The sequence below is a fragment of the Drosophila santomea genome, chromosome 3R, assembly GCF_016746245.2.
Source record: "Drosophila santomea strain STO CAGO 1482 chromosome 3R, Prin_Dsan_1.1, whole genome shotgun sequence".
In the NCBI taxonomy this organism is placed as follows: Eukaryota; Metazoa; Arthropoda; class Insecta; order Diptera; family Drosophilidae; genus Drosophila; species Drosophila santomea.
In genome coordinates this window covers 10,120,714-10,146,743 of record NC_053019.2, presented here as the reverse complement: position 1 = coordinate 10,146,743, position 26,030 = coordinate 10,120,714, and the positions used below count along the sequence as shown (strand labels likewise).

Below are 26,030 nucleotides of genomic sequence, written 5' to 3'. Positions count from 1 at the left end.
ATATCCATACATGTGATCAATAATCCCTACTGGAAGTCACTGAACTCACCGCGAAATGCTGGATGTGTAGTCTCTAACCGGTGTCCTTGCTTCTCGCCTTTGGTAGGAGACCCCTTCGCCACTTCGACTGCTGCTTGAGGTCGGAGGCTCCAGCAGGGACATCGTTCGATGGTCGTATGGACGAAGGGATCTCCTGCCCAAGGTGGCGTAACCATCCAGGTGGCTGCTTCCTGCTGCACTGCTTCCGCTGGTCGCTGTTGGCAGACTACCATTGAGCGTATACGAAGATCTTCGCTTTGGATTGTAGGTGTTATAGTAGCCGCTGGCAATGGCTCCATTACTCGGACTCGAACTGGAGGAGCTCTTGTACCGCATTGGCACCGAACTGTAGTCGGTGGTCTCGTAACGTTTGCTGAGGAAAGAGGGCGAAGTATTCCTAATGTCATTCAAGCTCTTTCTCGGCTTGCTGGTTGCCCCCGCCGAGGATGCGGAGTAGTCCAAAGTGGAGCGGTAAACGGGTGGCTTGAGCTCCGTGCCCACGGGACTCAGTTTCAGGGGTCTGAAGAACTGCTGGGCTATGTCCGGTGAATGAGCTCTTGGTGGTGGATCCAAGTCCGAGGCATGCAGCTTGTTACTGGAGCGTGCCTTAACTGCCGCCTGCTGCTCCCGGTAGTAGTCCCTCACCGCCGATGGACCCACAATGCTGCTGGTGCGTCGTGGTTTCTTTTGTTCATTGAAGCGACTGTAGAAACTGCGCCGCTTAATCCTGTCGATCACACTCTCGTTGGGATCAGAGCTCTCGGAGCAGCGAGTGGGCGAGGACAGGGAAGCCCTTGACAACCGGGAGACTGTGGGCGAGGGCGTAGCGTGCAACATGTAGTTGTCCTCGGAGCATATGGACCAATTGTCGAAATACAACTCCGGCTCTTCGGTGGGCGATAGGAAAGTCGAGGTGGAGGCGCAGTCATCTTGGTAGCTCCTTGAGTCCGAGGAGTAGTTGGCAATGTTTTCGAAGGAGGGCGTCAGCAGCGGATTGTTCCGATTTATCTCGTGTGCCGATGAGGTTCTGTAGCCAGAGGTTTGCGAACTGCAATTATTATTGGTATTTGTTGAGTTATTGTTGGTGGCATTCTCCATGGACTGCTGGCTGGAGCTATTGTTGGAGCTGGCACTCTTCATGGCTCCCGGATAGGGTGGCAGATTCGAGTAGATGCCCATGCCCAGTCCTCCATTTCCATTGATCAAAGCCGGATTGGTTTTCGATCCCCGATAACTGCTTCCGCTTGTCGTAGTTGTGGTGGCGGTGGTCACCAAGCTGGCAGCACCACTGCCAGCCACATTGGTGCTGGCCAGATCAAGCATCAGGCCCTTTCGCTTCTCCTTGCTGCTCGGCGTTGTGGTGTTAGTGGCAGCAACGCTGGTGGTCATGGCGGTCATGGCGGTCAGATTCTGTCCTTTGTTTTGCCTGCAATCGGGGCAGGCTGTTTCGCAATTGCAATTCTCTTCGCCGTTTGGCGTCGCAGCGACCTTGCTCTTCGTGCTCTTTACCACATTCTGATAGATGGGCGATGTTGGTAGCGAGGCGTCCAGCAGCTGATCCTGCTCTTCGCGAACCTGCCTTTCTATGTTGCTGGTTGATCTGGTGCTCCTTACTCGGCGTTGCTCACTGCTTTCCCTATCGAAGCGACGCAACAATCCTCCGAACATCTTGTTAACTGCTCCGCCCTGTTTTCCCTGCCCCTCTGGGCATCCTGCGTGCAACTCCTCCACACTGGCAGCTCGCTTGGGACTCACGCGTCCATTGGGCTGTGACCTGGGTACGGATCTCTCCCTCAAAGAGCGTAGCATGGTGTCAAACCGGGAGCGCTTGTCCGCCCGTTTATCCTCAGAGAGACCAGTCGGTTGGGACTTCTCTGTATCCGAAAGGATCTTCTTGTACTTCTCCGGAGAGCTGCGTTCTTCGGGAGATCCTTGTTTTTGGGTGCAGGCCAAGGATGCGGCTGCTCCAGTAGAGCCAGTCTTTTTCTCCTTGCTCATGGCGGAGTCTCGTAGTTTCTCAAACTTCTGTCCCAAAGCGTAAAGCAAACCCTTGCTGGGTTTCTTTTCCGGTGACTTTTCCTTCGGCTTGATGACCGGACTCGACTCCTTGGAGCTTTCTACTGGCGTTGTGTTTGCAGTGGTGGTAGCTGTGGTGCTTGGTGTGGTTGGTGTCACTGGAGTAGGTGGCATTAGCTTGGACTTCTTCGACACCTTAATGATTTTCTTAATGGTCGTGGGTCGCGAGTCGCTGGAAGAGGATACTGTATCTTTGGCATCTGCAACGGCAGACATAGTTCCGGTTGGTGTGGCCGTCAGTGATTTCTCCTCCGAAGTGGACTTGGAACTAGTGGGCGTTGGTCCAGCCGAAGGAGTCGGTATAGCTTCTGCTATTGTGGGTATGGCCACTCCACTTCTTGTAACCTTGCGTAGTTCTTTTGGCGTGGCTAGTTTGGTGGCCGGGTAGCTTTTCGGTCTCATCAGGCGGCTCTCGCGAGGAGCTGGTTCTACTGCGGATTCATTGGTGTTGCCTGAAGGCAGCTTGCTGGGTAATTTAGTGGGTAGCAGTGATGTTGTCGGTTCGGGGAGATCGGTAGAGGTTTTGAGACTTAGTCCCACATCTTTCATGGGATAGGATTTGGGTCTCTTCAACTTTGTTTCCTTTGGTACAGAGCCAGCGAGATCAGCATTCTCTGTTCCCGGTGTCTTGGGGATCTCGTCTGTTTTCTTAACCACCTTCTTAACCTTCCTCACCAAAGTGGTGGTACTTGAGGTAGTCGTGGACGCAACTTTCGTTGCCTCTGACTCATTGGATTCCTTAGGTTTCAACTTCTTTATCTTTTTAATAGTGGAAGTCTCTTCTGTTTTCTCCGACTCCAGAGCCTGCTCATTTTGGCTTCTTACAGCGGACAGGAGCTGCAGCTCCTGGAGGATTTTATCCGCCAGTTCGTGTTTGTCTAGTTCCGTTTCCAGTTCTCGGGCCTTCGAAACACTTCGTTGCCGGGATGTTGGTGTCTTGACAGTATCGCTAACTTGGCCATTTGAATCGGCATCTGTAAACAGCTCCATGCTCTTGTTGCGTGAATGGCGCATGGAGGATCTAATGGGTGCCGTTTCTGCCGGCTGCTCCGCTTGCTCCACATTGGGCAAACTATGCTTGCGACGCCTCAAGTCCTGTGCCTGCGTCTGCTCCTGATCTTGGCGATCGATAGACTTTTCGCGTATTTCCCTGAGCATGCTCTGGGTTTCCCGATCCCTAGGCTCATCAAAGAAGTCGGGCCGCAGAAAGCGAGAAATTCGACGCTGCGAGGAACGGCCAACCCTCAAGGAACTGGTGCCTTCAGTGGCAGCAACTTGCGGCAGTTGCGGTGGAGGCGAGAGACATCCACTCGGCGGACGTCCTAGTCCACCACTGTACCGCTTCTCTGGCGCATCCTTTGAAGCTATCGATGGACTCACATTGCTGGACTTGCTCAGATACGGCGAGTAGTACTTGTACTTTTCGCTAATGTCGCTGGTGTAAGTGCTACTGCTGCAGAGTGACGATTTCCCATAGTCATCCCTACAGACACTGCTGCTGCGGCTTTTAGTCGTTTGGGCAGCCCGGCTGTCGGCATCCTGACCAGAATTTTGCGTGGTTGCCTGGCTGCGACTGAGGCTTCTCCTGTAAATCGCTGTACTTGCTGAAGTCGTCTTGGGGGCGTCAGTGGTCGGTGGCTTGGCCAGCTCCTCCTGTGGCTGTTGCTCCGGCTGGTAACCCCTTCCGCCGCTTTGGCTGCGCTTGTACACCTTGGGAGTGGAGGAACTACTGGGTGCGCTGGTCTGGACGCTCAGCGTGCGTGATAGCTTGCGAGCCTGAGTGGGTGGCAGTTTTGCAAGTAGCTGTTCCTGGAAACACTTGGGCAATCCAGGAGTTATGCTAGACAGGGTTTCAAGGTCTTTCTTGCTGAGACGCAGTCTCGATAAATCCAAATCGGCCAGGTCCAAGGGCTCCTCGCTGTTCGCTGTGCTGGTTAAAGAGCCCGTGGCGGCACCCTTTTCCACTTGGGCAGGAGCTGAGCTGGGCTTGCCCTTGCCTTGATGATGACCTGTGAATGGTTAAGATGCCATAGACAATATAATAATATGGCCTTTTTTATCGAAAAAGAAATGAACGTCTATATGATTTAAAAATAATTCCACTTACTTGCCAAGTGAACTGATACATTTCAATTATTGAGGGTTACTTACATGGCGATTACAATGATTGATTGATTAATTGACTGCCCCACTTCATCAGCCCCAGAGATCTGAAAACTTTTCTCGTTTTCGTTTTGGCAACCAAAAGAATTACTTTCCAGAGACGCAATCAAAGCGGAGAAGCTTCAACTCGAACACTTAACAAACTTGCAGGATGAAGGATTACGAGCATCCAACAAAGGTTAACAAAATCATAAAACAACTGGGATTAGCTTACGTGCAGGAATACGAAAACGGGCGGTAACAAAAATGCTGGTCAATTTGGATTTCATGTTTTATTTCACTTGGTGTAGGTATAAAAAATAGTTTCATATTTTATGGTACTTCAGATTAAGTGTTTAGTTCTCGGTTATCAGTTTTTTTGGGTATTCAGTTTTCATCTACCGATTTTAGTATTAGATATAAAGTAAAAGTAAAAGTATTGCTTAGTTGGTATGCTTGAAGCTTTTGCGCTAGAGGAATTGCTTGACTGAGGCGAATGGATTTGAGTAAAAATGACTGGAGTATGATTAACTCGTTGAGGTTTAAAATTAATTTTAAAATCAAAATCACAATAATACAATGTTCATTGTACTGAGGGAATGTGGTTGCGCTACTGCTGCCTTAAGTAAAAATTACACGGTTTTCCATTCAATTTTAAAAAATATAATAACAGTTAAAAGTCGAATTCCAGCTGCTCGGCTGTCAGTTAATTAAAAAGTTTTTCAATTAAGTAGCAAAAGTGAAAACAAGTATTTAAACAACGAACAGATATGCTAATCGAATTTTGGCAACATAAAAAATGGAACTTGTTGTTTGGCCAGTCTAATAGGAGCAGCACCACCCAGCACCACCTACACAACCACCCACTTGGCTTGGCTTATGGCTTCCTTGGACCAGAGGTTGTGGTGCTGGTGGTGGTGCTACTGCTAGTGGTTTTGGCCAACTGGGGTGTGGTTGCGGTTATGGCCGAGATGACTGTTGGCGGCCTGCTCCTGCCGTTGGCGTTTGCGTTTGCGTTGTTACTGCTGCAATTGCTGTTGGTGGTGGTCGTGGTGGTTATTGTTAGCTGCTTCGGAACCCCGGCAACGGCTACGGCCACCGTTTTGGCCGTGGTCGTGGCCGTGGCGAAATGGCCCGGTTGCGATTTGTTGGCGGTTCTGAACGGACTCTGGTTAATGGTTATAACATGCTTTGTGGGCGTGGTAGTAGTAGTTAAAGTAGTTAAACCAACTGTAAACGAAAGTAAGTACGAAACGTGTGTAAACGGCCAATAATAAAATCATTATTTGTAATACATCGAATCATCGGCTGATGAATTGCAAATCACTCAAATAACACTCTACTAACTACGATTCACTACGGATATGTCGTTTGATCATGACTTTCGGGTTAGGATTTCTCTACAGTATATGGAATGATGATGACGTAACAAGTTTGAGATTAGTAGCTGAGAGAGAGAGAGCGAGTTTCAGTTCTGTACATTATCGTATTCAAAGTTTTGGACATTTTTTCTTGGGTTTGCTCCATAAATGAACTCTGTTTCACATCAAAAGAGATTGCCGTTTTGGGATCACAATTACAAATTACTCTATTAACAATTTATCCAAAAAAAAGCCCAGAACTCAAATATTTGTTTTTGGTTTTTTTTTTTTTTTTTACAATTTTTTTAGTGCCAAGTTAGTTGTTGGTTGGTTGGTTTTTAGCTGGTTTGTTGGCGGTTTTTTAACAGCGTGGACAGAGTCAACTACATTGAGAAGCTTTGGGTGTGTTGGTAGGTTGGTGCGCATGTATTTGTATTGGCAGGTATGTGTGTGCGTGTGAGCTTAGTGGTGTTAAACAAATAAACTTCTTGTACAACACAAATTTTGGTTTTAATTTCGTTTACTGATTATTCGGCTTTTGGCATTTCCAGGCTCAAATTTTGTTTGTAACTAATAAAAAACATCAAAAATAAGAAGAACTGGGAAAATCAACTTGAAACTTTGTCTTTGGTTTTTGGGTTAGCGCATTAGAAAACTTGTAGTTTGTTTGTTTATTGTTGGTGAGGGATAGATATATATATCCAAAAAAATATATATATATTTGTATATAACGAGTTGGTAAAACTAAAACAAATTTAAGGTAGCGGGGCCATTTGCATAAAAAACTGTACAACAATTAATTTACCAAAGAAAGTATATATCGAACAATTCTTTTGGTTGCGAAAACAAAATCTCAGTTGTCACCTCAAATAAAATAAGAAAAAGGTAGGTTTTGTCTTCTTTCATTTTGAATTGTATTTTTTATTGTCATCTATGTGGTTGTTCTCACTGCAAAACGTAGTAAATTAATTAGGTGTTGGTTTCATTCGCTTTAGTTTATTTCATTGTTAACAATAAGTACAATCTCCTTAGGTCGCCATCAACATTTTCATTTTCATTTTCATCATCATCATCTCAATTCGAATAACATTTAGGTCAAGGGTTAAGCCTGATTCGGGTTCGCCATACATGAATATATATTTTTGCTTGAGCATTTCTCTATATATGTTACTGCGCTGGTATACAGAACTTTGAATACGATTTGATTACACATTTATTGACTTAACAAATTCTTGGCTCTTCCTTGCATTGTAACTTTATTTTCATCATCATTGCATGAGTGCAGAACAAAAATTTGAAAGGCAAATTATAAACAGGGGTAAATAATAATAAATAAATAAATAGTGCATAAGTTAAAGTAGGAAGTGGGGTGGATTTTGCTTTTTCTGTAGAGCAATAAATAGATTTAGGTTTGTAAGCGTCAGCGGCATTATGGGTTAATAACAAAAGAGTGGTGTTCTAAGACAGACAGCATTTAGATATATATATATATAGTTATAGATAGTTCACTGGATAGAGATAGATATAGAGTGAATATTGATAGAGACTGAATTATGCTATTAAGAACTGTGCGCGCACACAAAAACAGTAAATCAAATAAATATAGTCTTCAACGGAAATAATGGTTTGTCATTGTTTAAGTATTAATTGGCATTTTCACTTGATAATTACAGTAGACACTTATGATTAATTGTTGTGTTTGTTGTTGTTTGGCTATTGTTTTATCTGGATTTTGTGGGACAATATATGTAAGGTTTAGACTAATTAAACAAGGTAATTCACTTGATCGGTGATCTGTGATCTGTGTTCAGTTGATTGTTTGTTTTGTTTAGCAGACATCAAAAACTACTTGAAATAAAACAGGTTTAAGTATACGATATAGGCATATTGAAATTGAAAGTACTCTTATTTACGTAGCATACGTTGCAGCGCTTTTCTTTAGTTCTACTATTTGTTTTTTTTTCTTTTCGGTTTGTCTGTGTGGTTGCTTCATTGATGCGGCAACAGATTTCCGGCACTTTTCCGGCTCTGACTGGCGTGTCTCACTACTGATCTAGGTATTTACTCTTTATTCTGTGATATTCACCTCTTGGCAGCGTGGCACCCGTGCGCGAGAACATCGATTCCATGTCGCTGCCCAGATCCCGGGACATGCTGTGCCGCCACGGAGCTCCCAGTCCGCTGCTGTTGCTGCTGTTCAGGCGGCTGTGAAGGATATCAGATAGTTGGATAGTAGAAACGGTTGGACAATGTGAGGTAAGAACAATGCATCAGCGAATGCATCACTGCTAATCGAACTATCTGCCGAGGGACTTGCACATTACACACGGTACGCTACACGTTGCCAACTTACAGGCAGCATTTGGGGGCGTGGCCCAGCCAACGACGCAGCCGCCCCGTAATGTCCAAGGCCCTCAGCCAGCGCTCCCCGCACCTGGAAGCAGGAGGAGGTGCAGGAGCAGGTGAGAGACAGCCAGGTATTGGGCGGATTGGATGAATGGATTGATGGATGGCGGTTTAATTGGGCGAGGCTGAAGTGATATTTGTGGTGGCTTAAAGGCGACGTACAGTGAGTGCCACAACCAAATTTACTCGAAATTAAATGGCAAAATATAAAATTCATATCGCAAGTAAGCGATAAAATTCTTTTGAAACGAGTAAAATTCAGGAAACGTACATGACTCCTTTATTTATCATTATTTTTACTCTTAAAAATTCCTTAAAATTTGGCTATTGAACACACTGTACTTTTAGCTTGGGGTTAAGAGCTCTAGACCAATTAAAAAGTCGTTTTGAGCCTTAGTACTTACACTTTCTTCTTCTCGACCGTTTCGCTATAAGTATAACTAACTTGGGATCTAAGCACACTTTGCGAATAATTAGTTTAAGCATGGTTGGTGAGTTTTTTGTTTGAATTGTTAGATGGAAGGCATGTGGAGGGCAGCATGTAAGAAATGGACAACAAATTTGCAGTTAATGTTGGTGGATGGAGTTAAAGCAGTCATTCAATGGTTAGGCTAGGGCTTAAAGCTGAATAGCAAATGGCACTCGTCTTTGGCCCACCAAAGCCGGCTCTTAGTCAACTCACCATCCGGGAGAGTCAACTCCAGCAGAATTTAATGAAATTATTAACTAGAGCCAGTGCCGTGACACGTTTGCATAAGCTGACTAACTGACGGGCAGCCGGCTGGATGGCAATCAACTTTAGTTGCCACTTCAACTCCAACTCCGGTCCACTTGAACCTCAATTCCCCACCGTTGAGGAGGCACACTCACCTGGCAAAGGGACTGCCCTGGCTCCAGAATGGACTGTGACTTTGGGCCTGCCGCGAAATGTCCGTGAGCAGGCGACTAGAATGACTGGGGAATCCGACGGTCAGGTCACTGTTGACATTCAGGCGATTCGTCAGGGCCCGCACCTAGAAATGGGCAAAGGAGCACGGGTAACCACCCACCGGATGAGAGATGGCCCACATTACGGCGGACAGATGACGTCTTACCCGCTGCAGCAAAGTCGAGAACAGATTCTCCGCCGTGAGTATCTCAAAGCCATCATCGTCGTCATCGTCCTCCTCGTTGGAGCTTTGCGAATCGTTGTCTTGACTAATTTTCTTGACAGGTCTTGAGCTTCTGCGGGTGTTTCAAATAGGAGAAAAAAGAAGATTTGCATGAGGATGAGAATAACCGAATCAAACGGCAGTTAGGGAGGCTGCGAGGAGAAAACTGTGCGAACCAGATTCAATTTAGCAATCCTGTTACGTATTCATGTCGTGCACTCAAAGAAAATGTATTACAATTGGGAAAAATATATAAATCTAATATGGTTTAATTTGAAATAAAAGATAATCGAATTTTAACTTAATAACTTTAAACGGTCAAAGGAAGTATTTAATCCCAATTGGGTTGAGCTGTTCAACAACGAATACAATTTCCTTGAAGGCAAGCAAGAGGAGAAGCTATCTGATAAAGATAGGGATAATCGGATGTGAAGGATGTGGACAAACCTGAGTCGGTGCGGGGTGAAGCGTGCCTCCTCCTCGGCTCCTCCGCTGACGCCATCCCGGGTTATCGACGTGGTGCGCATCTTCTGGAATGGCGAGCCCTCATCGAAGCCGGCTTCGCTTAACAGTGAGCTGCATACGAAATGAAATTTCAGTGAGCAAATCCGCACAGGCCAAGCGAAACTTAAACTTTAAAGCATACCCAATGCGACGGGACGGACGCAGGCGGGTGAACGTGGAGCGACTGCTGGTGGTGTGGCTCGATTCCGATGGCTCCACGCTGCGTTCCCGGGGCGTAATGAAGCCGCCACCCTCGACGGCAATCGGGATGATAAACTCCCGCGGACTCTTCTTGATGGGCTGCGAGGTGCTCGTAATGGTGGCCTGCGACATGTTCGTGGCCGTGGTGGTCCCCTCAGACTCGGATTCCACCGTCGACTGCCGTGACAGCGAGCCGGAACTGCAAAAGGTCATGAAGCATGCAAAATCAATCATAGGCTTACACAGAAAATTAGGGCTTTACGACGTCGATAGAAGGGTGATTTAGTATTTAACGCGAGTATGAATAGGTTTTTAATTTTGACAATATCTCACAGATATCTAAAGAAAATAGGAACATCCTTTTGTAAATGGTGTCTTCTTTCATCTCCAAATATACCGAATAAAAAGGATAGTCATACGAGAACTCATTAATTTGTACCCCCATTTAACCAATTACATCGGATTCTTCTTTACGAGGCGACAATAAGGAATGAAGGCAATAAAGTGCGAATTATATGACCATCGTCACTTATCCCGTACTCACCGCGTGGTTGTGTTGGAACTGGTGCGTCCATAGGCGTGCTGCGTGGGCGGTCGCTGGATGGTGATGACGTGCTCCTTGGGCTCCAGACTGGTGGCCCTCGCCTGCAGCGTTGTCTTGATTGGGCTGTAGGGGATGGGGCCCTCGCGGGGCGGGGCACTGCGCAGATCGGCCACCGGATGTTGCATCTCGGTGCTGAAACGCATCGCCGGCTGGGGTGGGGCTCCTTGTTCCGGGATTCGCGGCTTGATGTCCAGCTGGACCTCCGCCTTGGCGTTAATCTTGCGACGCGGCAGGGTGGCCGATTTCAGGGTAATCGAAGCCGTTGATGTCTTGACCGCTCCGGGGGGAGTTGGAGGTCCTTCGGCACCCGGTGAAGCTGCAGATTAAAGAGTACAACAATTACTTGAAGTTAATCCAATCGTATGTGTACATGGTGAATGGTGCAAGAGGAACAAGTAAGCAATTAAAGCATCAGTAACAGTAAGAAAACACAACAATAGTAACTTGTCATTGAGGCTTGTCAAAGGAGTGCAGTTCGTGGGTTAAGGCGCGCCTAAGTGCTTTTAGGGGGTTAAGCCGAGACTACTTCTTGAAAGTCAAAACAACAACGAGCACGAACAACGAACAACGAACAACGACTGCAACAGCAGCAGCAGCAACATCAACATCAACATCAACTTCAACAACGAGAACTACAACCACACATCGAGAACAAACAACGACCAAGGAAAAGGTAGAGCCATAGATTTGGTGTTTTCCGGGTGTGAATTGTGGGATAGGGAAAGCCAGGAGTACCAAGCCAGGATAATTACTAACTGATTAACCTTGGACTTATTCCATGGCCAGCCAGTGTTCATATAGCAAAGGGAGCGGAAAGAATACAAATAATCGAGGAACGCAACAGGAAACGGAAACGGATTGAGTGAATTGCTTCGCTTGTTTTTTGTCGGTTTTTTGTTTTTTAGCAGGCACACACAGCACAAAGCACATGTTTGTTTTTTGGTATTTTTGGTTGTATTGGTTTCGGATACGGATACGGATTCGGTGGTGGGGTTTCTGTTTTTTGGAGCCGCTGCCAAGACTTACATTTCAGCCACATAGCCACAGGCAAGGCACATGTAGCACTGGCACTGGTATTGGCATTGTTATTGAGTGTGTCTTGAGCTTGATTATGATTAAATGGTCTCGTGCGCGAATTGACATTGTAATTGACATTGGGCATCGTGTTGCAGTTGCCTATGTTGCTGCTGTTGCATCTGCTGTTGTTGCTGCCGCTGCCGCTGTTGCTGTTGCTGTTACTGTTGCCTCCATAGTAGTTGCTGTTGGCTTGGCCGGCATAGGCGTGGCTGGCGGCATATTGTGGCGATGAAGGCGGCGTGAATGGGGAAGAAATTTGCTTCTGATCCTCCTGGCAACGCTGCTGATATTGCTGCTGCAGCATCTTGAAGGGACTACTCTGACTTTGTGGCGGCTGGAAAATGCTGGCCGTGCTGTAGGAAGCCTGCGGTTGCCAGGTGGCTGGTCTTCGATTTGCTGGCTGGTTATTTGGACTGGCCACTCCACCTCCGAAAATCCTTTGCTGTATTGTTTGCTTAGCCACAGCCAATGCATTCGGTGATATGAGCACTGGCGGCGCCGTTTGGGGTCCCGAAATCGGTGGCGATGTTGCCGCTATGCCCGGAGATGTGGCACCCGAATAGCCCATAAAATTGCAGCCACTCTGTGCGCGCTTGGGTGCACCACCCACAACAGTAGCACCACTCGCACCACAAGCACCACTTGCTCCACCAGCACCACCCATGCCATTGCCAAAGCCGTTGCCGATGCCATAAAATGGTGTTGGCCTGCGTATCACTAAAATTAAGATGATGAGTTAATGAATATGATGAGCATGTATGGCAGATGGGGTGGATCGATCAGTACGAAAAACTGCGTTGGAACTGTAACCATTCTCCTTAAATATCTCCGTTTAATTACAATTAACCATATTTTAAACAGCCAGGTAGAAACATAAGGTATTACATGTGCATGGGTTGAAGTTTATCTTTAAGAACTTTAAATATCAATTTAATACATTGACCAATTTCAATATAGTCTTATTTACGTTGCCAACAATAATAGGAACTTTAACTTGGAATGCTGAATAAAAACTCTGCATAAAATTCACTTCAAGTTTTAATACTAAAATCCATACAAATCGATCCACCCCAAAAACAATGAGGTATTCAGCACGAGAGGAAACGAAAGACAAAAGACAGGTGAGTTCGATGATGATGATGATGATGACGAGTGTATATTTTGCTTGAGGATTTCATTTTCTCTTTTTTTTTTGGCTTTGTGGATTGGCCAAGCGAAATTGCAAATTGGAAAGGAGGATTCGCTTCGATTTGTTGGTTCTTCAGATGAAGTTCGGTGAGTGTGAGCAGGAGATTATATTCCAAAAGCCAAATATAATCCATGCAGCACTCGGCTTGCAAAACGTTCACATACACATTGAAAATGGAAAGGAATTAAATATATATGCCAAAGTAAATATAGAAAACAAGACGATGGCACCAGGTATTGTGCAGGTACAAGTCAAACGATAGTTTTAGGTAAATAAAATATATAAAATAAAATTGACAAAAATATATTAACTTTTAGTTCTTTTTCTTTTAACAGGACTAGATTTTTCTGAATAATTTGCAATCTGGCATTTGACTTATACCCTGACGCACAACCAGATCCCGGATACTAGTGCTAAGTAGTGCTAGTAGTCAACTTGTAAGCGCTGCGTGGTTTAGCTTAACTTAGGTACGGATATCATAATCACTATAGTGCTAGTCTTAGAGTCTATCATGCCAAGATCACTCACCTGGTTGTATGGCATTTCCGATTATGGCGCGGGCGTTCTTCAACTTACGCTCGCGCTCCTGCTGAGTGGCCGGTTCACTGACGCCAATGGTCTCCGTTTGGGCACACAGCTGGTCCACCTCGTTGCTGGACTCGTTTTGGGCCTGCAGCAGCAGGGCAATGGAGTTTTCCATGGAGCGGCGTGCCTCATCCAGCGAAATGGAGGCCACCGAGTTCTTGGAATCGCTGCCCTCCAGCGATTGGGCCACCACTGGCGATGGTGGCGGCGTGTTCAAGGCTTCGGCTTCCTGGGCGGCCGCTGCGGCTGCTGCAACCTGCTCCTGAGCTCTCAATTCACCGGGCGTAGGGCCTTCTGCAGCCGGAGGATTGGTGGCCTTCTTCTCGAACTCCTTTTTAAAGCTGCCCACACTGACACCCGGTATGCTGAGCTTCTTGGGTTTCTCGGGAGCGGCTGCAGCGACTGGTGGCGGTGGCTGGAACTTCTCTGCAGTTTCTAGGATGCGCGATTTCCGACGCTCGGCGTTGAATTTGTTCAGTGTGGACTCATCCTGCAGGCTGCACTTGCGGATGAAGGGTGGAGGGGCCACTGCGCCCACAGGCGCCGCGGCCTTGGAGGCACTTTCATTGATGGCATTCACCAGATCCGCGGTCTTGTGCTTGTTCACAAACTTCTTGATCACTTTGGTGGCATCCTTTTCCTCGGGCGTTTCAACAACGGCATCCAGTTTTCCCCTGGTGGGTTGGCGAGCCACAGGAGTGGGTGCCGGTGGTGCAGGTGCCGCATTTGTGGCGGTGCTATTGCTGGTGTCTCCCATTAGCTGATCGCACAGCTCACCCACCGCTTGCATGTCTTTCTGGGAGTAACTGGGGAGTGGGACCTCCTCTGGTATATTGGCAATCGTCTCCGCCTCCATGAGCGTGGCTTGGGGTTCGATGATGGTCGGTGGTGCTTCAGTCAGTGGTGCACCACCATCCTTGCTGATCACAAACGAGCTATTGGCCGGCTTCTCCTTCTTTTTGGCTGTGGTTCCGGCTGCATTCTCCGTGGAAACAGTGGGCTGCAGTTTCCTCTTCGTTTGCACTGGACTTTGGGCGGGGGTTATGGTCCTGGTGGGTGAGGGCATCAGGGCGGCTTCTCCTCCAGCTGGAAACACGAAACAGACAGAGAAAGAGAGAGAGAGAGAGAAAGGGTGGCGTGGTTTAATGAGTTTGGTTAAATGACTTTAGTTTCAAATGGTTTAGTACACTCGCAAGTGATGGGATTATGTGGTTGGATTTTGGTTGGTTTTGGATCCAGGAGGAGGATCAGTTAGTGGGTAAGGTCGGTCGGTGTCGGTGTGTTTTGGGCAGCCAGTTAGTCTCCATTTATATACACAATAGGGTGGGTAAATTTGATTATTGGACCCATTGTCTGCACAAGATTGTAATCTAAGAATCGTAGACAACACATGAGCTAGGTCCGCACAAATAGACCCATCCTATTACAGAAACATCTCTGCGCGGGTTGCGGCACTGGGATATCTATCTCACACACTGGGGACCACTCAAGCGATTTCAGAAGCGGCAAGCAGGAGCATGGACATCGACTCACCGGCAACCATGTCCAGGATGCGACGTTCCGCCTCCGTGTTCGGCGGTCCCATGTCCCGGATGGAGCCCACCGAGTGCGAGCGGGGAACGCGTTCATTGGCCGCCGCTTTGGCAGCAGCTGCTCCCTCCGCCGATGGCACCACCAACTGATCCGCCGTGATTGTGGCTGGCGTGAGTGAAAGCAGCACATCCAATCGCACCGGGGTCTGATTGGCCAGATCCTCGGCCAGGTCCAGGCAGGACACATTGTCGTTCTCGTTCACCCACCAGTGCGAGCAGATCTGCTCGATGCTGGCTCGCTTCCTGGGACACACGGTCAGCATGTCCCGGATGAGAGTGGAGGCTCGCGAAGGTTTCCTTGGCTCGTAGTAATCACCCTGGCTGATCTGCTTCACCAGTCGCTTGAAATTGGAGCCATCGAAGGGCATGGATCCGTAGACCAGCGTGTAGAGCAGCACGCCCAGTGACCAGCAGTCCACCTCGGGTCCCTGGTATGGTGTTCCCTCCACGATTTCTGGCGAGGCATAGAGTGGGGAACCGCAAAAGGTGCCCAGCAGTCGCTGGTCATCAAACACATTCGACAACCCAAAATCGGCAATCTGGAGAAGGTACATTTGAAATAATTATTGCATAAGCACGTCATTCGTCACAGTAAAACGCGTGAATAAAATTTAAGAAATAATGTATGCTAATTGAGATATTCTTACCTTAGCATTGCCCTTCTCGTCCAGCAGGATGTTCTCCAGCTTGAGATCGCGATGGCAGATCTTGTGCTTGTGACAGTAGTAGACGGCGGTGGCCACCTGGCGAAAGATGCGTCGCGCCTCCTCCTCGGTGAGAACCTTCCTTTCAGACAGATAGTCGTAGAGCTCGCCGCCAGCGGCAAACTCCATGACTAGCACCATTTTCTCTCGATTCTCAAATACTGCAAGCAAGTATTTAAAACATTAATTAAGCATCCATATTTAAACTGCGCTTTAACTGAATTACCTTCGTAGATGTGAATGATGTTGGGATGATGCACTGAGCTCATGATCTGCACCTCGCGGCGGATGCGCACCAAATCTGCTTCGGCCTCGATCTTGCACTTCTTGATGGTCTTAATGGCCACCTCCTGGCCGGTTTCCTTATTAATACCTAACTGCACCTTGCCGTAGGTGCCTTGTCCTAGTTTCTTAATAATATCAAATCTGTAAGAAGGGATAATTTAAATTTAATTTAAATTTAGGTTAAACTAGTTGAGGGACCACTCACCTTTGTCGCAACTTCTTGCGGTGATTGTTCATTTTGACGTTGCCCGTGTTGGCGATGCCGCTCATGATATTGTCTATCTGATCCTGCGGTATTCCCGAAGGATGCGCCAGACTGTTCCCGCTGGCATCGAGGCCAGCTGGAGCAGCGGCCTCCGCTCCTCCCGCCGCTCCATTGGGCGCCGCTCCATCGGGTTTGCTTATCACCATGTCTGTGGATGTGGATGTGGGTGTGATTGCAGATCTGTCTGAGATTGCGGTGACGGTGACGGTACCGGTGCCGCTGATTGCTACTCCTTCTGTTTTCCGGACTGGATATGGGGTTGGGGCTGGGACTGGGTCTGATGTCGAGGCTGCTCCACTAACAGCCGATGCAAATTACTGGAAGAGACGGAGAGACAGGAGATGGGGAAATCCGTTAGCAAACTGAGCCAAACACTCGGACAGCCCTCATCCATCAAACGTTCAATCAAACGGGCAATCAATTAATTATCCACGAGGCGAGTGGGTGAAGCGACGGCAATCACTCTTGCAACTGACGTATGTAAGGGGTAGCATGGTAAAATCTGCTTCAAAGCTGCTGGCAAATGTGGCTGCGCTTCTCCCTGGGGCCTGGCTGCCAAAAAAGGACGAGAGCCACGAAAATCTACACTCGACCCAGTTTTTAATTATGCCCCAGCAAGGATGCGCCATTTTGACGACCTGGTTGCTTGGAAAGTGGCTGTGAGACAAGGAGATGTTCATATAGGACCATCATATTTACCGCGCAGTGTCATAAAGATTTTATTTGTTTAAAAATGTTGTCTTGAAAAATATTTTATCAAAATATATACACATATTTCGGGGCTTGCTTCTGATGAGGTGCCAAAAGCTGTCACAAATAACAGAAATGAACTTTGTTCGTCAAGCGAAGGAATGTTGAAGATGAACTGATATTTTTAATTGTTTTTAAATGCTGAAATAAGCTTCCATAGATATAAATCTTTTGCAATTGCAAAATGAAGTAATCCACCAAGTTGGCTCGCATCCGGCTGACTATCCTTAAAGGACCGCCAAGTGTCTGGCTTAAAGTGGTCACTTGTGATGCCACCTAACCGCCATCTCCTCCTCTGTTTCGGGTATTGTGCTGCCTGAATGTGGATTGCGTTTGCTATTAGAGAACTAATCTATCAGCATTGTGGTGCAGTTGTAGTGTCAGTAGTGCAGCTATGAGGACTTGCCTGCTCTTAAGCTGCAGCGTTTTGTCTCTGACAGTTATGACCAACCGACTGGCAAGCCAAGTCTAAGGGAAACCCCCAGTAAATATGGTCGAGGTGGAGGTGGTGGTGGAGGAGGAGGAGGTGGGACAGGGAACCGACTTACAGATACGGACAGATAGAAGACACTCTAGGGTCTCCCCTTTAGCTGGCAACGTTCCAATTATAAATGTGCACTTGATGGCTAGTAAATTAAAGTGTAACCACAACAGAAACCCAGGCAGCCGGGGGCCATCTGCGGATGCGGAGTTGGGCACGAGCCACCACCACCACCGACAATAACAATGCCTGGCTGCAATTGTATCTTAAAGATACGATTACACAGATGCATAACAAATGCGCGAGGCACGCGTGCAGCTCCCCCTGCCCCCATCATGATCTTGCTTCTCACACATATAAATAAGTTAATCTTTACACGCAATTATATGGAGAGCACCCTCTTACAGAGAAACAAAAATAAATACCATTTAAAATGTGTTATATAAATTGGAAAGCTATAAAACTAGATGCACTAATTAAGAGGTTAGCTCTATAACAGTCTTACTTCATGGTTTTTCATGTTCAAGATTGTTCCACAAAGTTTGTAATTTTAAGAACATTTTAAATCGATTTTCAAACACACATTAATCCAAATATTTTATAGATGTGCGCAACTAATGTGATAAGACTAATCAGGTATCTGCTTTTTCCCAGTGCACAAGAAAAGAGAGAGTAGCACCGATTCCTTTTGGTACTATATATCTTGGGCATCTGTGTTTGGGTAAAGCCAAATCCAAATCCAAAATCAAAATCAGGGCAACGAACAGTTTTCAAAGTGCGCTGAACTCTACGCTCGCCGTTTGCCGATTGCCCGATGCCTTCAATTTCGCATCTGCAAGATACAATAACATTGCGAGGCGTCCAGTCTTCGCTATTTATTTATTTTTTTCCCTATTTTTTTTCCCCTATTTTTTGGCACTCAGACAGCACATGTCATTGAGCAGCCAGCGAAACAACTAACTATGCGAATGCGATGAGGATGAGGATGAGAATGGCACCCGGTAGAGATAAACACGAGCGGGGACGGCGACCACGCCCCCTATCCACCGCTCGACGCCCCCTTCCCTGGCAGTCAGAAGTTGTTGAAATATCTGCGCTTGCTTTTCCGTCAGTTTGGAATTTCTTGCATCGCTGTCGTTTACGTAAAGGGAAAATATTTTCTTATATTTCTTTCACTTCTTCTATTTTTTTTCCGGCTACTGCTGCTGCTGCTGTTTTCGACAGGAACAGCAACAATAAATTCCATCCAGATAGGCAATGTAAATATGCAAATGAGAATGTTTTTCTGGGTCAAGTCAAGTGCGACATTTTGGCCAAGTTATTTCTGGGACTGTCTCAAAATATTTGATGTTTCCCGGTCCACTGGAATTCCGAGCGAACGATGCGATCCAGTCAAGCGGTAAATTCATCATATAATCGAGAATAATAGCAGAAATTAATGGGCGGCTATAAAGTGATGATAAAAATCGTGTTGGCCAGAGAGAAATAAAATAAATGCAATGCCATAATTGAATTCAAGCTTCAATGTCATTGGGTGGCTGAAAAGTGGGTGGTAAGCGAACAAGTGACGGCACAGCAACAAAGGACAACATATCGAATATACATACATATACGAGTATATGTACATACATACATAGCTATGGAGAATGACAAATTATTTGTGTTTTAAGAGAATTCCGCACAGAATCGCAAAATGGTTATTCAAATGCCAGTAAATCAATTTCAATGCAATTGTCTGCAAAATTAAATGAATTTCACTGTTGATAAAACTGATGGGCCTTAATTGAATGGCATTAATGACATCTCCTAGGTGAAGCGTTGACGCTCAAGGGTTCAATACAAACAGTTGGCAAATACTTAATTTATTAAAAACATTCACAGCATACAGTGTTTTTGCAATCATAAATGCAAACGTTAACAGACTAAAAAACGCAATTAATGCAATTAAATTAATTTTGTTCATATTTGCTAGCCCAAATGGAATGCCTTCATTTGTATACAGAGCTAAGCAGATAAAAATTACTTTTTATACATCAGAGTTATTATACAAATTGGAAGTATTAAGCCAATTATAAATAATTTCGAAATGTATGCATATACATATTTAGACAAAGTAAAATGTGCGAATACAGAAAACTCTTTGGTCTGTTGACCTCTTCATATATCAAACAAATTACATTAATTTATTGCATTAGAATAAACATCTTCACTGCCAAACAACATTTTCGTCTATACAAATCGGGTAATTAAAACAAAGCAAACCGAAAATACAATGCGAAAACGAATTCATGTTGTCTAAAGTCTAATAAATAATACACATAAAGATATATATACATAGATATACGTATATTTGAATATGCATAGCAGTCTCCTTCAGCAATTAAGGCGAATAATGTCGGGCAATGTGAAGTGTCAATAAGTCAAAAAGTGCCCGTTCAATGAACGTAGAACAGCGAAGCAGACAGTCGAACAAATGCCAACCCAAATCAACATCAGCATTAATTGTGTTAAATAAATCGCATGATTTATTGTTTTTGTTCATCTAAATATTCCTGTGAATCTGGCGATAATATTTATGCAATTTATCAAAACGCCAGACAGTGAAAACTGGCAGTTAAGTAAAGTTAGGTTGAAGGTCCTCGGGGTTCGATGGTTCATGAGAGCAAAAGGCGTAGGGCAAGCGGAAAAACGAAATAAAAAGATCGAGCAAATAATTAAAATGTTTGCAAAAAGGAAGGGAAAATTATAAACGTACAGCAAAAGAGTTCTCTGTTCGCGTAATTTTTCCTTTTCGTTTTTTGTTAATGCCGCTGGCTAAACAACACAAGCCAAACATAAGGCGAAAAAATAAAAATGCTAAATAAAATAAGAGAGCCAGCGAAAGGAACAAGACATGTCAAGCATTTCCTTTGCTTGCACGAAAGTTGGCTAACACACACTCACACACACACACAAACACACACACACACACACAGAGAGTTGTTGGCTAGCACCCACACACCCGCAAAACCGGAATACCCACCCACACAAACAAACCGCCATATGCTGAACAAATGAACAACTGAACAACTGAACAACTGAAAAACTGAAACTTTTCTAGCTGGCTGGTGGAAACAAGAATTTAACGCTTGGCTCTTTATGCCGGTGCCCCAAAGAGCTGCAGGCCAAAAGTTTTCATTTACTCTAGCTTCCCCCACACGAAAATGGCCAACGTACTCAGTACCAAAAGCATCTGCGAACGGCAAATGATGAATTCCGCTCAAAGTGTCCCCACGGAAAACCTAATATTTGTAAATTGGAACCGAAACGAGAAAAGTTTACATTAGACAGACGACGCCAGAACTGCAGAGCTGCAGCTGAATAATGAGCTCTAAAATTGGAATAGCCGCGATAAATAAACGGATTGAAATGAATTCCGCTCAAAACGCCTACCCAATAAGGCCATTAATAATGGTGAGTCGTTTAGATAGTTTTGCTTTTGAAGGATAGATTTATTTGATTTATTGAGTTAGTGATTGTGGATATTGCTCAAAATTCACAGAATATACGTTAAACGTATTGAACAATAGGTAATTTAAGACACTTGTACATAATATGTGACACCTGTGAATAATATTTTTCAAACTAAATACAAAGTCTTTGAAATTTTTAGGACGACATGTAAGGTTTTGATATTCGTATTGCATATTATTATACATGATTGAAAACTTTGAACTAGTTGTTTATGGTTTTAAAGTAGTTGTCTTTTTTAAAATTATTTATGAAACATTTTATTGTCTACTTGTTTCTTTGTCAAACTCTCTGTAATTGGAAGAGCAGGCTAAAGTTATAAGCTCTTTCACCGTAAACTTTGTGCGAGTTATGCAAAATGTACATACAAGCGAGCTCATTGCAAAATATTTGTGCGCTTTGTTGTCACCATCGTAAACTATCGTCATAGAATTGTGCAAATTTTGATATTCTATCTCCGCACATTCCCCGCCCGAGAATCTCGAGTCTCGAATCTCGAACCTAGAACCTCGAATCTCCTCCCAGTTTTTCGTTGTTTTGGTTGCGTTGGCTTTGCTTTCGCCACAGCCATCGTCGCCTTTTGTTTGACACTTGAGTTGTGACATTGTTGCCATGGCCAGGTTCGTTGTTTGTCTGCCAGTATCTCCGTCCCGTCCGTCTGTCCACTTTCACGGGTATTGCATTTGACAAAGTGTAGTGAAATAAATGCCCTGCCTAATTGCCATTTGGGGCAGGTGGTGAAAAGCGGTGGTGATGTTCAAGTTTGTTTACTGACAGACCAGCCAAGGAGCTTAATTACAAGCGACCGATTCGGCCCGAACAGGTTGATTGGATATTAATGAGGTCATAAATCTTGGGGACAGGATGTCTGTCTACTCGATTACCTTCTAACAAGGAAAGTAAGGCTTAAGCTGCCGTGTTTGGCTTTCAAATTTAATGCATTATTGCACAAGCTATAGGGCCTGCATATATGCACACTATTTCGTTAGTAGATATATGCTTGTTTGGTCCGTATTAAATTCAATTAGCTGCGGCATAATGATGCACTTAAGCCAAGTTAACTTCATCCGGCGAATACGTAATGTTTTTCTGGAACTGAAACGTTGGCTTCTTCTTTGTGCAATTTCCAAGTGCCACCCACACTCACACACACACCGGGAAAATCCGGCCAAGCGGAAAATTGGGAGAGCGAGAGGAGAAGTGAACTTTGGGAAAAACCGGAGGGGGAAATATCATGATATATGTTGAATTAATTACCATTAGCATGCAATGCGAATCAATTTCGCTAATTTGCAAGATCTAATTTGTGTATAAGGCGGAACTTTGTAATATTTTGTCGGTTTTTCGCATTTTTCTTTTCCTTAGCGGCATTAATGCAGCGGCGAGAGCTGAAAAATTCCTCGAGAGCATCGACGGACGAAGACGTCGCCGTATTTAAAGTCTCGTATCTCCGCACAAACCAGCAAGAAAACAAAATTAAAAGAAATTTTTATAAATAACTTTTAGCTAACACGCAAGAGGAAATTTTATTTGAGCAAAAGACCAGAAAAGCAGCAGCTCAGCAGCTCAACAGCATCGCAGCAGTTGAAACAAAAAGTAAAAGCAGCCAAGAGAGGCAGCAACTAGAAAACATACCCCAAAAACTAAAAAGCATAGATGGGGGATAGGGATTGGTGGGGTGGTTTGGTTTGGGATCGAGAAAGACAAAGACCACAACCGAATCTCAATCCGATTTCGAACCTGAATCTGAAACCCCAAATAAGTGCGCATCCGGAAAAAGGAAGATTTTCTTCTACTTAAGACTGTAGTTGCCGTGATTTGCTGAGTTTCCTCGTTCCTCGTATATATGGTTTTCGGGTTCGGGATAATATTATTATAGATACACACCGAGATATTCGCTATCTCTTACATTTTTCTCACTTTTACGGCGGCTTTCCTTATTGCAATTTTTCACGACCAGCTCACACACACAATCACACACAAAATTTCACATTTTTACTTTTCGTCAAATTGAAATTGAAAAATGGTTTTCCCTCTTCAACCATATGTAGTATAAATTTTCAAGTATATATTTATACCGTGGACTATCTTCTGTGCACATATATGTATAATATCTATAGGTATTTTTGGGTATATATATATGAGTATGTATATATTCGGTATATATACAATATAATTCGCGCACTGGCCTTTAGACGCCTTGCTCGCGTTGCTCTATGCGCTCGACTGAAAATTTTTCCTCGAATTTTCCCGAGGAAAATATAGAAATCCGCTGAATATCGCCGCATTGCCGGTGCTCTTCGGGGCCCATTGTTATCCTAAAAATAAATGCACTATTCTCTCTCTTCCCCAAATGCCGAATCTCAATCTCATCGCTCTTTTTCGATCTCTATCTATACCTCCACACGGTACAACACCAACTCTGTCTCTGTCTCTGTCTCTGTCCCCTCTTTTCTCTCACGTGCGACGGATCCTCCGACTTTCGAGTGAGGCGCGTGCCATAATGGAGCGGCATTATGTGTGAACCGAACCGATCGCAATCACGATCACTACACTGCATACAGATACAGATACAGATATTGTGGTGTCTATAAGGCGTTGTTTATACGCATGTGCTGGTGCACATGCATGTGTTTAAATATATATATAAATATCGGTATAGGTATGTATAAAACCCATGTAAACAGCTGCTCGAGGGCGGGGGCATTGGCAAATGAGCCATTGATTTATTTAGATATAATTTCCTCATTGCTCTGTCTTTGCTTTTACAAATTGCATGGCTGGTAATTCGCAAAGGTCATCGTGGTAGTCCAAATTTACAAGAAATATTTCTTGATTTATTTGTAAAGCTATTGGAATTACTAGTATAATAAACAACACCTATAGCATTGCAGTAATTTAGGCTCATAAAATAGAATTCTAAATCCATTTTACGTCGTCGAAAGTCATTACTTGTCAGAATTCCGTTGATTGTAAACACAACTGAATGCCAAATTCCTTCTGAGCACCCAGCACATCACACTTGATGGGTAACTTCAGTGTTTGCTCAGGTAATTCTATGTGCATGCCCCAGACACACTTTGGCCAGAGTCTAACATTCTTTTGGCCCTAATACGGACCGTTAAGAGTGAGAGGATGGCAAGAGGAGTGGAATGCCAACGGATGGATGGGAAGACCTGCTGAGTCCCGTTTATCCATCAGGCCGAAGTTGCTTGGCATTACTCAATGCTCAGCTGGGTGGCCAACAACATTAATCAACAGAGTCGAAAGCATGTAAACACGCTCACCCAAGCCCAGTAGCCCAGTAGCTTTGGCTCTAGAGCTGGAACTATGTTTGAGCCCATATACTCGCACATAGTTCCACGTCTATCCATCTGGGAAGTACCCTATTCCCTTGCTCCCCTGTCACTGATTTGGCCCTGACTCCAATACTGCGGCTGTAACTGAATTCGGGACTGGAAATGAGCCTACACTACGAACAAAATTCGAAAATGAATCTGCTATCTAAGAGAAACTCATGAATAGTGCAGGAATTATTCACTGAAAATCATTACATTGGATTTATTGGATTTGTATCCACAAAAATAGTTTGTTTACATACAAATACCATACGTTTTTTTGCAAGTGCACATCTAGTTTGCATTTGCATACGGCAGGGCGTGCAAAATATTTCAAAGCTTATCAGCACGGGGCAAACAACCAGCTAGAAATGCTTCAGACCACGATGATGGCAACGGAGATGGCGATGGCGATGATGATGATGATGATGATAGTGTGGGACCAACATCATAACTGCATTATATAACCTTTTAAATGCCTGTTCAAACATTAAATATTGCATTATGCCAAGTTTATCACCTTTTAGTCGAAGGCAGGGCAAATATTTGCCCGACTCAAAGTGGGTGGACCATATTCCCGTTCGCATTCACATTCACGTTCCCAATCCCGTGTTTCCGTTGAGGAAGCGACCGAGAAATGGAGCGAGCTGACGATCCGAGTCCGGGTAATGTAATTGGAAGGCTATGGCCGTAGGACTGGGAGGCACATGGTTCACCCGCAGGCAGTCGCCGGGCAGACAAATAGACACCAGACAGGCAGTAAGTCAAACCTTAATGGCATCAAGTGAGCTTATATAATTTCCGCACGCCATTTTTACTCGCACTATTATGGCACTGCTGGAAAATGGCATAAGAAGTGGGTCTGTCTCTCGAAATGAGGAATATAGTGAATTCAAGTAGGCTTACTCAACTTTACCAAATTAAAGTATGCAAGCTACAAAATTGTTGGAAAAACGAAGCCCAATGTTGGTGGCCACCTTCTTATATGGACACTGTGAACGGCAATCTACGGAGTGACGAAGTACACCAACTTTAAGAATATAACATTTTTATACCCGTTACTCGTAGAGTAAAAGGGTATACTAGATTCGTTGAAAAGTATGTAACAGGCAGAAGGAAGCGTTTCCGACCATATAAAGTATATATATTCTTGATCAGGGTCAATAGCCGAGTCGATCTGTCCATGTCCGTCTGTCCGTCCGTCTGTCCGTCCGTCTGTCCGTCTGTCTGTCCGTCCGTATGAACGCTGAGATCTTAGGAACTACAAAAGCTAGAAAGTTGAGATTCGGCATACAGACTCCAGAGACATAGACGCAGCGCAAGGTTGTCGATTCATGTTGCCCCGCCCACTCTAACGCCCACAAACCGCCCAAAACTGCCACGCCCACACTTTTGAAAAATGTTTTGATATTTTTTCATTTTTGTATTAGTCTTGTTAATTTCTAACGATTTGCCAAAAAACAAACCGCCAAAAACTGTCAGTGTTGAAGACTCTCCTTCGCACTTCCAATAGCTTAGTAACGGGTATCAGATAGTCGGGGAACGCGACTATAGCGTTCTCTCTTGTTAAATAAGAAAATGTGTTGTCGAACGGTAAACTTATTTCTCCGAGCACTGGTAAATATTTAATGTTCGGGAGTTCGGGTGGGCTTAGGTGTGTGCGTGTGCCATCAAATGATCGACCTAGTTAAGACCTTGCCTTGCCTCGTTTTCGCCTCATGTCTGCACTTGGCGCATGCAACAGCAAAAAGTCACTCAAAAATAAGTAAA

The 26,030-nt window shown here is 44.9% G+C and overlaps 1 protein-coding gene across 15 annotated transcripts in view; it reads right to left on the bottom strand.

Annotated features, from left to right (window-relative positions):
* The window catches only part of LOC120453305 (serine/threonine-protein kinase par-1), a 46,772-nt gene that overhangs the window by 784 nt on the left and 19,958 nt on the right, over window positions 1–26,030 (bottom strand). Inside the window, exons 1-15 of one of the 15 annotated variants that reach the window (XM_039637949.2) lie at window positions 22,832–22,972; window positions 16,122–16,498; window positions 15,858–16,057; window positions 15,575–15,792; window positions 14,869–15,466; window positions 13,279–14,421; window positions 11,511–12,278; window positions 10,425–10,800; window positions 9,822–10,079; window positions 9,623–9,751; window positions 9,119–9,248; window positions 8,895–9,037; window positions 8,429–8,485; window positions 7,705–7,823; window positions 50–4,124 (exon numbers count right to left, since the gene is read on the bottom strand). In XM_039637949.2, the coding sequence (XP_039493883.1) occupies window positions 50–4,124; window positions 7,705–7,823; window positions 8,429–8,485; window positions 8,895–9,037; window positions 9,119–9,248; window positions 9,623–9,751; window positions 9,822–10,079; window positions 10,425–10,800; window positions 11,511–12,278; window positions 13,279–14,421; window positions 14,869–15,466; window positions 15,575–15,792; window positions 15,858–16,057; window positions 16,122–16,327 (8,420 nt within the window). In that variant the 5' untranslated portion in view covers window positions 16,328–16,498; window positions 22,832–22,972. Of the gene's footprint in view, window positions 1–49; window positions 4,125–4,176; window positions 5,488–6,592; window positions 6,873–7,704; window positions 7,824–8,428; window positions 8,486–8,894; window positions 9,038–9,118; window positions 9,249–9,622; window positions 9,752–9,821; window positions 10,080–10,424; window positions 10,801–11,510; window positions 12,279–13,278; window positions 14,499–14,868; window positions 15,467–15,574; window positions 15,793–15,857; window positions 16,058–16,121; window positions 16,820–16,880; window positions 17,016–22,662; window positions 22,793–22,831; window positions 22,973–26,030 lie in introns of those variants that run through there. The other 14 variants (XM_044006388.1, XM_039637951.2, XM_039637950.2 and 11 more) reach the window with 14 other exon arrangements.